The sequence below is a fragment of the Vigna umbellata genome, chromosome 11, assembly GCF_029865625.1.
Source record: "Vigna umbellata cultivar VRB3 chromosome 11, Vumbellata_1.0, whole genome shotgun sequence".
NCBI classification, from domain to species: Eukaryota; Viridiplantae; Streptophyta; class Magnoliopsida; order Fabales; family Fabaceae; genus Vigna; species Vigna umbellata.
Genome location: NC_142175.1, coordinates 7,183,763 through 7,198,626, shown reverse-complemented (window position 1 = coordinate 7,198,626; position 14,864 = coordinate 7,183,763). Strand labels below are relative to the sequence as shown.

The following is a 14,864-nucleotide window of genomic DNA, read 5'->3' as shown; positions in this document are numbered from 1 at the left end:
AATTAACTAAAATCAACTTATACCCTTTAGTTCTTTGAAATATTAGATGAGAACAAACCTAAAAAATACAAAACTGGTATTCCATTTCACGGTCTTCAATCTCAACCGTTGAAATTTTAATTAATATATGCATGGTGAATTTACATGGTACATACATTTCCTGACGTTCCGCGTTAAAAAGCATGGAAACATGAACCTTCAGTTTTGAAAATGACACCCACCACCACCGAACATTTCAGGTAGGCATCTTGAATGTCTACCATTTGTAACATCTAACGGTTAATTTTGAGAGTAGGTATTTCAGAACTGTACAACTTAAGTGAAGAGAGTTGACTGAAATTGCTTTCCTTTCCGATCACATCTCTCAACAAACAGTTTTCTGCAACCGATTCCTTTCCTTTGCGATAAATAATCACTTGCTTGCTGTTGAGATCATGGCATTATCTGTTGTAGGTGGTGCACTCCTTTCTGCTTTCATTGAGGTTGTATTTGACAAATTAGCTTCCCCTGAGCTTGTAAACTTCATCCGTTGGAAGAAGCCTGACAAGTTGCTTCAAAAGATGAGGAGCCAGCTGCTAGTGGTTAAAGTTGTGCTTGATGATGCTGAGAAGAGGCAAATCACAGACTCCAATGTCAAAGAGTGGCTCGATCTTCTCAATGATGTTCTGTACGAGGTTGATGACTTACTTGATGAAGTTTCTACGAAAGCTGCTACTCAAAAGGAGGTAACCAATTCCTTTTCACATCTTTTCAACAGAAAGAAAATTTTTAGTATTAGTAAGTTGGAAGACATACTGGGAAGATTAGATGACATTTTGAGACAAAAGCAGAATCTTGATTTGAAAGATATTCCTGTGGAGAACAACCAGCCATGGAAACCTCAGCCAACATCTCTGGAAGATAGATATCATATATACGGTAGGTATGAAGACAAGGAAACCATTATGAAGTTGGTGTTAGAAGATAGCAGTGATGGTGAAGAAGTGTCTGTGATCCCTATAGTTGGCATGGGTGGGGTTGGAAAAACCACTTTGGCCCGATCTGTGTACAACGATGGCAAATTGAAGCAGATATTTGATTTAAAGGCATGGGTTTGTGTTTCTGATATATTTGATATTGTGAAGATCACAAAAACTATGATAGAGGAAATTATTCAAAAGCCTTGTAAATTGAATGATCTAAACTCAATTCAACTTGACTTGTGGGACAAACTGAGGGGTAAAAGATTCTTGATTGTATTGGATGATGTTTGGATGGAGGATTGTGATAGTTGGAGTAGTCTTACGAAGCCATTTCTAAGTGGGATTAGGGGAAGCAAAGTTCTCATGACAACCCGCAATGAAAATGTAGCGGCTGCAGTCCCTTCTCATAGTGTTAAAGTGTATCATCTAAACAAATTGTCAAATGAAGATTGTTGGTTGGTGTTTGCAAACCATGCATTTCTGTCTCAAGAGGCAGTGGGAACAGAGGAACTCTAGAAAAGATTGGAAAAGAGATTGTTAAAAAGTGTAATGGATTGCCTTTAGCAGCACAGTCACTTGGAGGAATGTTGAGAAGAAAACACTCTATTAGGGATTGGAATAATGTACTTGAAAGTGACATTTGGGAACTTCCTGAAAGTCAGTGTAAAATTATTCCAGCACTTAGAATTAGTTATAATTATCTTCCTCCACATTTAAAACGGTGTTTTGTTTATTGTTCATTGTATCCCAAAGATTACAAAATTCAAAAGGATGAACTGATCCTGTTGTGGATGGCTGAAGATCTTGTAAAAGCACCAAAAAAGGAAAGACTTTAGAACAAGTTGGCAAGGAGTATTTTGACGAATTGGTTTCAAGATCGCTTTTCCAAAGTTCAAGTCATCGGACTTCAGGTAATTGTTTTCTGATGCATGACCTCATGCACGATCTAGCAACTTTCCTTGGCGGGGAATTCTATTTCAGAGCAGATGAACTTAGTAAAGGAACCAAAATTAACAGAAAGACTCGTCATTTGTCTTTTACAAGATTCAGTGACCCAGTCTCGGATATTGAAATTTTTAAAACAGTTAAATTTTCAAGAACTTTCTTGCCGATCAATTATAAAGATTCTCCATTCAACAATGAAAAGGCACCACGTATTATAGGGTCGATGCTCAAGTACTTGAGAGTTTTATCATTTCGTGACTTCCAAAGTGTGCTTGCTCTGCCTGATTCAATAGGTGAATTGATCCATTTGCGTTATTTAAATCTCTCTTATACAGGTATAGCAACACTGCCGGAGTCATTGTGTAATCTATACAATCTACAGACTTTGAAGTTGTATTGTTGCTCTGAGCTGACTAAGTTGCCTGGTGCCATGCAAAATCTTGTAAACTTGCGTCATCTTGAAATTCTTAATACTTCCATAAAGGAGATGCCTAAAGCAATGAGGAAACTAAATCAAATGCAGAATTTGGATTTCTATATTGCCGGTAAGCATATAGAGAATAGCATCAAAGAACTGAGAGGACTTCCAAATCTCCATGGTTCCTTTTGTATTCAGAAACTAGAGAATGTTACTCAAGGTGAAGAAGCATTAGAGGCCAGGTTAATGGATAAGAAGCACATAAACGACTTATCCTTGGAATGGTCTATACGTAACGACAATAGCACCAACTTCCAAATTGAATTAGATGTACTCAGCAACTTACAACCTCACCAAGACCTGAAATCACTTTCAATAAGCGGCTATAAAGGAACAAGATTTCCAGAATGGATGGAGAATTGTTCATACTATTGCATGACAATTCTAAGTTTACATAATTGTAACAACTGTTCCAAGCTTCCTTCACTTGGGCAACTACTGTCTCTCAGGCGCTTACATATTTCGAACATGATTTCGGTGAAAACTATTGATGCGGGCTTTTATAAAAGAATGATTGTTCATCTGTGACGCCCTTTCCATCCCTTGAATTGTTAAATTATATTAATAATTTACATTGGTTCATGTAATTTAAAGTATAACTTTAATGTAAGGATTCTAATGTGATGATTATTAGAATATTAAAGTATTAAAGTTATTGGGATTATTTTAGAGTTATTAAAATTAATCCCTCTCTTCTCACTCCAAAAGGGCATTTTGGTATTTTATTAAAGTTAATTAAAATATCATAAAAGAGGAAAAAGTTTTACTTCTGTTGATTTTAAGTTTCTGAAGAGATATAGAGAACGTAACGTTCTCAGGAAAGAATAGAAACTGACAGAGAAAACCATCCTACAACTTCTATATCATCCAGAAGGCATTAAAGAGGAGTAAGAGGAGAGAGAACAATTGACAGGAAAAAGACAGGAAGAAGTGCACAATGGATCCAGGTTAGTTCTTCTTTACTGTGTATGAGAAAATAGTGAGTATCATGAAAATTCAAGATCCTGTGTGTAATTTTCATTCAATTAAAAATTAAAGAAAAGTTTACAAGTGGTATCAGAGCACGGTTCTGAATTTTATGATTCTCCATGAATGATAATTTTCTCAATTTTTGAAACCCCTAATTTTGTGAAACCCTAATTTTTGAATTGTAAAATTTGGGGATTTTAAATTTGAATATGTTTAATTAATTTTATTGGCATGAAAGCCAAGCCGTAAGGTTTTATGATATATTTTTTTTTATTCATGAAAGAAACTTCAATTCAATTTTAACGTGAATTTACCCAGTGGAAAATTTAAAAGCAATTTTTATTCATTGCAATTTTTATTCATGGATCCAGTAAAGCAACTTTACTGTTGCACGTGAATTTCATTATGGAAGCAGCAAGTTATTTGATTATCACATTGATGTGATTTTGACCTTTGCATAACATTAAAGTTCATTAAAGTTGCTTTCACAGTAACCAAATTAAATCCTGCATGAAAGAAAATTCAATCCCTTGAATTTAATCCTTGAAGCCGCATATAAATCTTTTAATTTGGTTGTTATTCTAAAGCAACTTTACTGATGCGGCATTTGTTCTCACAGTAAAGCAGTTTACTGATACAGGTTATATTATTATATTCTAAACATGATTATTGTTTCTGAATGGAAATTAAATGTGAATTAAAATTTTCATAATTTCGTATACTATTAATTTGAAAAGTGAATTTACTGACATATATGATATAATTTTTTTTTATGAATTATATGTATTTGGAAGAAGAAATTCAATTAAGTTGAATTTGGAGAGTAATTAGTCATTGATAAGGATGTTATGGATTACCCAAAGGTGAACCATGGTTTATAATTGATGACATTAAAGTGAAACATTTCATGTACTTAGTATATGTTTGTATATCCAAAGATAGCATACATATAGTCTTAAGTATGATTGATTGTTTATTAAAGTATATATATGGAATTTGTCAGTTTAAGAATCACCCAAAGGTGAACTTAAATGAATGACTTATTGACTACCTATCAGTTTAAGTGTCACCCAAAGGTGAACTTGAATGTATGACTAGTGTAGTAATTTGTTTGAATCCATTAATTTATCAAAGCATTAATGTATGAGCTTCTGTATTATTTCCAGCTTACATGAATTTAGCAGGTTTGAGCAACAATGTCGTCAAGTTTAATGGGCTCAATTATGCCGATTGGTCAGAACAAATCCAGTTCCAACTGGGTGTTCTAGACTTGGATATGGCTATTATGATGGATGAAATGCCCGCAGCCATTACAGAGACCAGTACAAGTGATGAAAAGTCTCTTTATGAGGCTTGGCATAGGTCTAACAGGTTGTCATTAAACTTGATGCGCATGTCTATGGCAGAGAACGTAAAGCCTTCCATGCCCAAAACGGAAAACGCAAAGGAATTCATGAAAATGATCAAGGAGTATTCACAATCAGACATAACTGACAAGTCTATTGTAGGAACTCTTATGAGTGAGCTGACTACCAAAAAGTTTGACTGGTCACAGCCCATACATGAACATGTAACTGGAATGGCTAATATAGCAGCAAGATTGAAGTCAATGGGAATGGAGGTGAATGAGTCTTTTCTAGTACAGTTCATCATGAACTCTCTTCCTCTGAATTTGGCCAGTTCCAAGTGAATTATAACACTATTAAGGATAAGTGGAACTTCAAGAAATCAAAGCCATGTTGGTTCAAGAGGAAGGGAGATTAAAGAAAATGAGAGATCATTCTATCCATCTCACAACTCATGAAGGTGCTAGCTTCAGTAAAGGTAAATCAGGAAAGAAGAACAAGAAGGACAAAGCCCCAATGAAAGTGAATAAGGGCGGTATCCAGAAGGACCAGAAATGTTTCTTTTGCAAGAAAGTAGGTCACTTCAAGAAAGATTGTCCGAAAAGAAAATCTTGGTTCGAAAAGAAAGGTACTTTTTATGTTTCTGTAAGTTTTGAAGCAAATATAGTTGAAGTGCCTAATAATACCTGGTGGTTGGATTCTGGAGCTACTACTCATGTTTCTAATATTATGCAGGGATTCCTTTCAATCCAGCCCATAAAAGGAACTGAAAAGTATTTATATATGGGGAACAGAATGAAGGCACGAATAGAAGGAATTGGGACTTACAGATTGATTCTAGACACTGGCTATTGTCTGAATCTTGAAAAGTGTCTCTATGTTCCTGGTTGTGCTAGGAATTTGATTTCTGTTGCAAAGTTGGATTGTTTAGGTTTTAACTTTAGGATTGAAAATGGTATTTTTCATTTGTATAAACTTTCGTACTATTATGGTTCTGGTACATTATTGGATGGTTTATACCGTTTAAATCTTGATGTTAATTTTTCTGAATCCCTGTTTAATGTTGAACATGTTGTTGATAGAAATTCTAGTGCAGGAAAGGAATGTTCTGCTTTCTTATGGCATAAAAGATTGGGTCACATATCCAAGGAAAGGATGTTGAGGTTAGTAAAAAATGAAATTTTACCTCAATTGGATTTTGATGACTTGGATGTATGTATTGATTGTATTAAGGGTAAACAAACAAAACACATATCAAAATATCCGCCACAAGAAGCAGTCAACTTCTTGAGTTAATACACACTGATATTTGTGGTCCTTTTGACATTAAATCCTGGAGTGGTGAAAAATATTTTATCTCCTTTATTGATGATTTCTCACGTTATTGTTATATATATCTATTACATGAAAAATCTCAATCAGTGAATGCCCTTGAGGTGTTCATAAATGAGGTGGAAAGGCAATTAGATAGAAAAGTAAAAGTGGTGAGATCTGATAGAGGTGGTGAATATTATGGTAAAACTGATGAGAGTGGACAATGTCCAGGTCCATTTGCAAAGTACCTTGAAAGTCGGGGTATATGTGCACAGTATACAATGCCCGGTACACCACAACAAAATGGTGTAGCAGAAAGGCGGAATCGTACTCTTATGGATATGGTTAGGAGTATGTTAAGTCATAGTAATATCCCTTTATCTTTGTGGATGTATTCATTAAAGACTGCTGTATATCTGGTTAACAGGGTTCCTAGCAAAGCAGTTTCTAAAACTCCTTATGAACTATGGACCGGAAGGAAACCCAGTTTAAGACATCTTCATGTTTGGGGTTGTCCAGCAGAAGTAAGGTTATACAATCCACATGAAAAGAAACTTGATGCAAGAACCATTAGTGGTTACTTTATCGGTTATCCTGAAAAGTCAAAGGGATATAGATTTTATTGCCCTAACCATAGTACAAGAATAGTTGAGTCTGGAAATGCTCGGTTCATTGAAAATGGTCGATTTAGTGGGAGTGAGGAATCACGAATAGTGGACATTCAAGAGCATACTGATAGGGTTTCTTCTGAAGTTGTTATCCCTCTTGTTGTATCACAGTCACACAACAAGCAGAGACAACAAATTAATGTTCCAATCCCACAAAATGAACATAAATGTTGAGCCAGTTGACAATGAGCAAGTCATAAATGAGCAATTGATAGAGGAACCACAAGAAGCAGCATTAAGAAGGTCTGTAAGGGAGAAAAGACCTGCTATTTCGAATGATTATGTGGTTTACTCTGTTGAACATGAATGTGACTTAAGCATTGATGAGGATCCAGTCTCTTTCAGACAAGCCATGGAAAGTAATAATTCAGAGAATTGGTTGAATGCTATGAAAGAAGAGTTGAAATCAATGGATGACAATAAAGTATGGGATCTAGTTGAATTGCCTAAGGGTTCAAAAAGAGTCGGTTGTAAATGGGTCTTTAAGACTAAACATGACTCAAAAGGCAATATTGAAAGGTATAAAGCTAGATTAGTCGCCAAAGGTTTCACTCAAAAGGAAGGCATTGACTACAAAGAGACCTTCTCTCCTGTTTCTAAGAAGGACTCTTTGAGAATTGTTTTGGCTTTGGTGGCTCATTATGATTTAGAGCTTCACCAAATGGATGTAAAGACCGCCTTTCTGAATGGTGACTTAGAAGAGGAAGTTTATATGGACCAACTAGAAGGTTTCACCATAACAGGAAAAGAAAACGTAGTGTGTAAATTAAAGAAATCAATATATGGACTAAAACAAGCTTCCCGTCAATGGTATCTAAAATTTAATGATACCATAACTTCGTATGGTTTTGTAGAGAACACCGTTGATCGGTGTATATACATAAAGGTCAGTGGGAGTAAGTTTGTTATTTTGGTTCTATATGTTGATGATATTCTTCTTGCTACTAATGATATTGGTATGTTACATGATGTAAAGAAGTTTCTCTCTAACAACTTTGAAATGAAAGATATGAATGAGGCATCTTATGTGATAGGAATAGAAATATTCCGTGATAGATCACAAGGATTGTTAAGTTTGTCTCAAAAAGGCTATATTAATAAAGTGTTAGAGAGATTCAGAATGGAAAAATGTTCTCCTGGAATAGTTCCAATTCAAAAAGGAGACAAGTTTAGTCAAATGCAATGTCCCAAGAATGATTTGGAACGAAAGGCCATGGAGTCCATTCCTTATGCGTCAGTGGTTGGGAGTTTGATGTATGCTCAAACTTGTACTCGGCCAGATATCAATTTTGCTGTTGGAATGTTAGGTCGATATCAAAGTAATCTCAGAATGGATCACTGGAAAGCTGCAAAGAAAGTTCTTAGGTACTTACAAGGTACCAAAGAATACATGCTCACTTATAGAAAGTCAGATCATCTCGAAGTGATTGGCTATTCGGATTCAGACTATGCTGGGTGTGTGGATTCAAGAAAATCCACATTTGGGTATGTCTATCTTTTGGCTGGAGGAGCAATTTCTTGGAAAAGTGCAAAACAATCAGTTATTGCTACTTCCACCATGGAGGCTGAATTCGTGGCATGCTTTGAGGCCACAGTTCATGCCTTGTGGTTGCGGAACTTTGTATTGAGGCTTGGCATTATTGACAGTATAGCTAGGCCGATAAGGATTTATTGTGATAATTTTGCAGCCGTCTTCTTCTCTAAAAATGATAAGTACTCAAAGGGTGCTAAACACATGGTTTTGAAGTACTTGTCAGTCAAAGAAGAAGTGCAGAAACATAGAGTGTTGATTGAGCATATTGGTACGGATTTGATGATAGCAGATCCGTTAACTAAAGGACTACCGCCCAAAACTTTTATTGGCCATGTTGAAAGTATGGGCATTATGGATAAGTCAATGTTAACATGATATTGTTATCTATCTATATAGATATGTATAGTTATATGCTTGTACTGTCATGACACTTGTGAATTCAATTAAAGTTATGTTTCTCTTTATTCTATTGTTATCCACATTAAATTATATACATGTATTCTTGATTGTGGTGACATGATAGGTCTCCTTTAGAGACATAAAAGTTATAAGATTGATTAAAGTTATGTTGAGTTGTTTTGATTATGTGATACATGGAAGGAATCTTGTCGATCATGACTTTTGCCCGCCATGATCCGATTATTTCAATTCATATAAGGATGATGACTTGATAATTCTAATGAATGGTGCGCACTTAAAGTTTATTTTAGATCTTCAAGTCATCACATGAACCAAGTGGGAGAATGTTAAATTATATTAATAATTTACATTGGTTCATGTAATTTAAAGTATAACTTTGATGTAAGGATTCTAATGTGATGATTATTAGAATATTAAAGTATTAAAGTTATTGGGATTATTTTAGAGTTATTAAAATTAATCCCTCTCTTCTCACTCCAAAAGGGCATTTTGGTATTTTATTAAAGTTAATTAAAATATCATAAAAGAGGAAAAAGTTTTACTTCTGTTGATTTTAAGTTTCTGAAGAGATATAGAGAACGTAACGTTCTCAGGAAAGAATAGAAACTGACAGAGAAAACCATCCTACAACTTCTATATCATCCAGAAGGCATTAAAGAGGAGTAAGAGGAGAGAGAACAATTGACAGGAAAAAGACAGGAAGAAGTGCACAATGGATCCAGGTTAGTTCTTCTTTACTGTGTATGAGAAAATAGTGAGTATCATGAAAATTCAAGATCCTGTGTAATTTTCATTCAATTAAAAATTAAAGAAAAGTTTACATGAATCTCTATACATTTATAATATGCCTTGTTGGGAGGCGTGGGTTGCCTTTCATTCAGAAGCTTTTCTTGTGCTCAAGGATCTTTATATACAAAACTGCCCCAAACTAAAGGGAGATTTGCCTGATCACCTTCCTGCTTTGCAAACACTCGCGATTAGAAATTGCGAGCTTCTTGTCTCTTCTGTTCCAGGGACTCCCACCCTTCGAACATTAGAGATAAGTGAAAGCAACAAAGTAGCATTTCATTCTTTTCCTCTTTTGGTAGAACGTATAGAGATAGAAGGAAGCCCAGTGGTAGAGTCCATGATGGAGGCCATCACTAACATTCAACCTACTTGCCTCCATCATTTGTCAATTAAGGATTGTTCGTCAGACATATCTTTTCCAGGTGATCATCTTCCTATATCGCTGAAAACTCTGATTATCAGTGGATTAAACAAACTCAAATTCCCAATGCAACACAAACATGAATTACTGGAATCACTATCAGTAAATAGTAGTTGTGATTCACTAACGTCTCTCCCACTAGTTAGCTTTCCAAATCTCGTACGTCTGCAAATCACAAACTGTGAAAATATGGAATCACTTTCAGTCTTAGGGTCAGATTCATTTAAGAGTTTGAGTTCTTTTGAGATTGGCCGTTGCCCCAACTTTGTGTCATTCTCGGGAGAAGCATTGTCTGCACCCAATTTGACTGGTTTCATTGTTTATGACTGTGATAAGCTGAAGTCGTTGCCCAATCAGATGTGTACTCTTCTCCCAAAGATGGAATATCTTAGCATATCAAACTGCCAACAACTTGAGTCATTTCCTGAAGGGGGTATGCCACCTAACTTGAGAATAGTAGAGATCAACAATTGTGAGAAACTACTGAGCGGCCAACCATGGGTATCCAAGGACATCTTTACCTATCTCAAAGTCTGGGGTCCATGTGATGGCATCAACTCCTTCCCAAAGGAGGGTTTGTTGCCTCCCTCCCTCACGTCTTTGCAGCTATTTGGTTTTTCAAGTCTGGAGTCGTTGGAGTGCAAGGGCCTTCTCCATCTCACATCGCTACGAGAATTGCTCATTCAAAGTTGTAAAAAGCTGGCGAATATCGTGGGAGAAAGGCTGCCCATCTCTCTAATAAATTAAGCATTAACAGATGTCCCTTGCTGCAGAAACGATGCCACATAAAGGATCGTCAAATTTGGCCTAAAATCAGCCATGTCCGTGGGATAAACGTTGACGGTAGATGGATTCAGTGAGGAAGGATGGTCAGCAGGTGATTCTCCTTCTTTGACTTACTCATCAACATCTAACAATGAAAAACTATTTCTGTCAACGTTATGTTTCATTTCATGTTTTCCCTTTCACATTTAATAATTCCTAAATTACTTGATTGTTCGGTTTGATACTTGACAGGAATTGCAACTATAAAGAAACCTAACATTTTGTTTATATTTTATTTACATAGAACATTCATGTTATCTTATATCAAACGCACTTGCATAATCTTTAACATCTAACCATTTTCAAATTCTATGGTAGACATATCTGAAGTTTTGTTTCTCAACAATTGTAGATGAAGATGACAGAGTGGCTGAGATAAGGGATGAAGAGGGAGCAATGAAAAATCGAAGAGAATAACACTGATCCATGACAGTGTCATGAGTATAGGCACTGGAAACACCTGAGCATATCATATCTTACCTTAGTGTGGAGTATGATATCTTTATCATTCTCTTCAATTTTGTCATGGCATCTCCGGAAAATATAGACAAATTTCATAAGCGAGCAACTTGATACATCACCATTGAAGAAAACACTTGTTCGGAGCAAGCAAGCAAGAAAGGCTCCACACCCCCTCAATCGACACTCGTGCTCTCAAACAAAGGCGTGTTAGCAAATATGATAGTTATACTCCCCTGAATGATAGTCAAACTCTTTTTAATATGGGTTTTACTCAAACTAAAATAGATCCCTCTCTTTACAAAATTGGGTAATACATCTACTTTTTCATTCTCATCTACGTTGGCGATATTATCATAATAGGTAGCTCTTCTCATGTTGAAATTTCATCTCTTATTTCCTTGTTGAATAAACATTTTTGCATTAATAGATCTTAGGTCTCTACATTATTTTCTTGGCACAAAAGTTATCTGGAACAAGGATGTTAGCCTTCATCTTTCTAAAACAAATTATATTCAAGAACTTCTACACAGAGCCAATATGCATGGAGTGAAGTCACAACCTACTCCCATGATAACATCCTTAATTCTCACCCATAATGGTTCAGCTGCTTTTAATAATCCTACCCTATACAGATAGATTGTCGGTGCGTTACAGTATGTCATGATTACTCATCCTGAGCTCACATAATTTGTCAACAAAGTTTTTCACTACACGCATCAACCACAAGAGCATCACTGAAAAGTGTCAAACATATCTTATCTCGCTGGAACTATGCATCATGGTCTCCTTCTTCATAACTTCTCTCATTCTTCTGTTATTAGGTCCAACGATGTAGATTGGGGTTCTAATTTTGATGATCTCAAATCCATAAGTAGATACTATGTATATTTTGGATGCAGTATAGTTTCTTGGGGTTCACATAAACAGAGTCATATCCCGTAGTAGCACAGAAGTTGAAGTTGAAAGCCGAAGCATAGATGTTGTGCTTTCTGAAATCACTTGGATCATTTCTCTCGTTAACGAGCTTCATATTTTATCTGACGTACCAACAATTTATTCTAACAATCTTGGTGGCGTACTCGTTGTTGCCAATCCCATTATGCATTCTCAGTCCAAGCATTTTGAACTTGATCTTCATTTTGTCCGTGGTCATTTTCAGCAGAAGTTGACTTGTCCGATTCACCTTCCTGGACCTTTTCAAGTTTATGATATTCCAACCAAACTTCTCTCAGGTTCATACTTTCATGGATTTCATAAACTTATAGTGGTACTTGTACGTACTCGGTCTAAAATACTTGGATTGTGATATACTCGAAGAAGATCCCCAAAATATTCGAAGCGAATTATATGTTAATCAGATTTTATTACTTGAAATCTTTTTAAAGATAATTAATTATACTAATATGTGTGAGTTGCTCATATCATTAAGAATATATCGCGATCCAAATATTTCAGGACGAGTACTCAAATATTTTAGGCTAAGTAGGTACAGAAATAAATCCCACAAGTTCAGGGGGATGTTAGACAAACTAATATATAACAAAATCTGTTATATCAGTTGGGCATCGCTAAATAACGACTAAAAATATGTGATAACAACAACGCTAGTCGCAAAATAGTTGGGCATCGCTAAATAACCATTAAAATTTTAGTTATTAATCGATCATTAAAAATTTGATTATATCTAAGCATTAATTAAAGATCAATTTGATCATAGAAAATGTATTCTGACAATTATGGTGACTAATTCAGTCATTGAAATTACAAAAGTATAGCAACAAATTATATATAGTGACACATACTTTTCTGTCTCTAATGAATAAGAGTTTTAATTTCATTATAATAATTTTTGGTGATTAAATTCATGAAAAAAAATAAAATAAATTCAATGGACTAAATAAGAAATTTGAATATTTTATAAAAAAAATATTAATGACTAATTTAATGTAGAAAAATTTTGACCGACTTAAAAACAATATTTTGTCCTACTTGCAGATAATTTGTAACCTACTTATAAATGTTAAAAATTTAAGATAAACAACTATCAATTCCAATACATAATGCAGTAAATAGTTTAAAAATAAAAAGTATAAATATTACATGATCTAACATAAAGTAAGAATAAAAATAATTCTAAATAAATATACAAATTTTAAACTAATTTTATCATTAGAATGATCTGTTATATCATTTCCACTTGTAGTAGAATAGCATAAGATTTTTCAGTACTATAAAATAAACTTCCATCGGGTCATATTATTTGTGCATGCGTTAATTTCTAAGACGTATTTTAAATAAATTTGTTCACTTTAGATAAATGAACTAAATTTATGCGTTACTGAAACAATACAAATTCAATCACTAATTTGCCTATCAATGAATAGAATTAAAAAGTTTCTCACCAACTAAATTTTGATAACTTCGATGATACTACAAAATGACTATCAAACATGCTCCGAATTACAATCAGAGGGTATATTTGTGACTACAAACAATAAATAAATAAATAATAATTATTGATAAGAACGATAACTATTATTAAAAAGCTAGAATTATTTAATAAAAATTAGGTTACTGTTGGATATGCATCTATCAAAATAAAGATCTTAGTATGTAAATCGAAAGGTTTCTGCTATGTACCCCGCAACTCAGTTTATTGAGAAGCTAAACCTTTATAAAGACCTTAGTATGTAAATCAAAAGGTACCATCCAAGCTTTGAAGTCCATATTTTACAAACTTCTCTTGGTAAGTCAAAAGGGTTCATAACTTGGGTAATAATTAAATTAGGAGTGTATTTGAAACAACGGAGTTTGAACATGAATCCAATTATTATCAGTCACATTTAGTTTCTTGGAAAGAGATAAATGAATGTTGCATCTTGAAAACAAATACAAGCTAAATTCACTACATTTACTCCCTCACCAAAACTTCTTTCTATTTCTCATGTTCACCCTCTAGAACTAAAATCTTGAAACAAAAGTTTGCAAGAATTATAAATAGTATTCATTAAGTGCAATCTTCTTATCATGCTAGTTCAAGAAAGAGCGGAGAATATATACCTCTTTACTGGCTTCATCATCTTAACCATTCACCTCAGATTTGGACTAGTCTGATTCATCATCATCATCTGCAAAGGTTGCCTGCAACAATTATAGAAAATAAAGTATATAAACAAGACCATCAAAACACCACCAAAAGAGAACAACTCGCACAGGTTACTCACCTGCTTCTTATCATAAGCTTTCATAAGTTTTTCATACTCAGCTTTCCTTTTTGCAGCCTTGGCTTAAAATGGAGTTTTTTCCTTTTCATTTAGAAAAAGAGGAGTCAAAATTAATTTAAAAAAATAAATCCCTTATTCAATAAAATGAATTCATTTATTACATATTTATTGATAGACTGGACTATATCTGTTACGGCGTGATAGGGATTATGCTGAGAATGGAAAGAATGCAGAGGGAGAGAGAGAGCTAGAGAAAGTGAGAGCTTTTCTCATTAATTCAATGAATGAATACAAAACAAAGTATTTAAACTGAAAGCTGCAAAGAAGACTTAACTGTCAATAGACAGTTATTACAGTTATAATATTCAGATTAATATCAACACACCCTCCTTAATCTGAATTCACATCAATTTAACACCAAGCAATTCTCTAAGTTTCTCAAATCTGATCTGCTTCAAGGCTTTAGTGAAAGCATTGCAGTTTGATCTTCAGTGCCGCAATGGACCA

The 14,864-nt window shown here is 34.5% G+C and overlaps 1 protein-coding gene across 1 annotated transcript; it reads left to right on the top strand.

Moving 5' to 3' along the window:
- Window positions 1–434: 434 nt before the first annotated feature.
- On the top strand, window positions 435–11,420 carry LOC124823433 (uncharacterized). Its single transcript, XM_088101201.1, is given in 11 exon segments — window positions 435–1,452; window positions 1,455–1,775; window positions 1,778–2,887; window positions 2,890–2,952; window positions 4,521–4,975; window positions 5,035–5,092; window positions 6,123–6,681; window positions 6,794–8,581; window positions 9,453–10,582; window positions 10,585–10,723; window positions 11,024–11,420. Coding segments are annotated over 10 exon segments (6,624 nt in total). The 3' UTR covers window positions 10,707–10,723; window positions 11,024–11,420.
- Window positions 11,421–14,864: the final 3,444 nt, after the last annotated feature.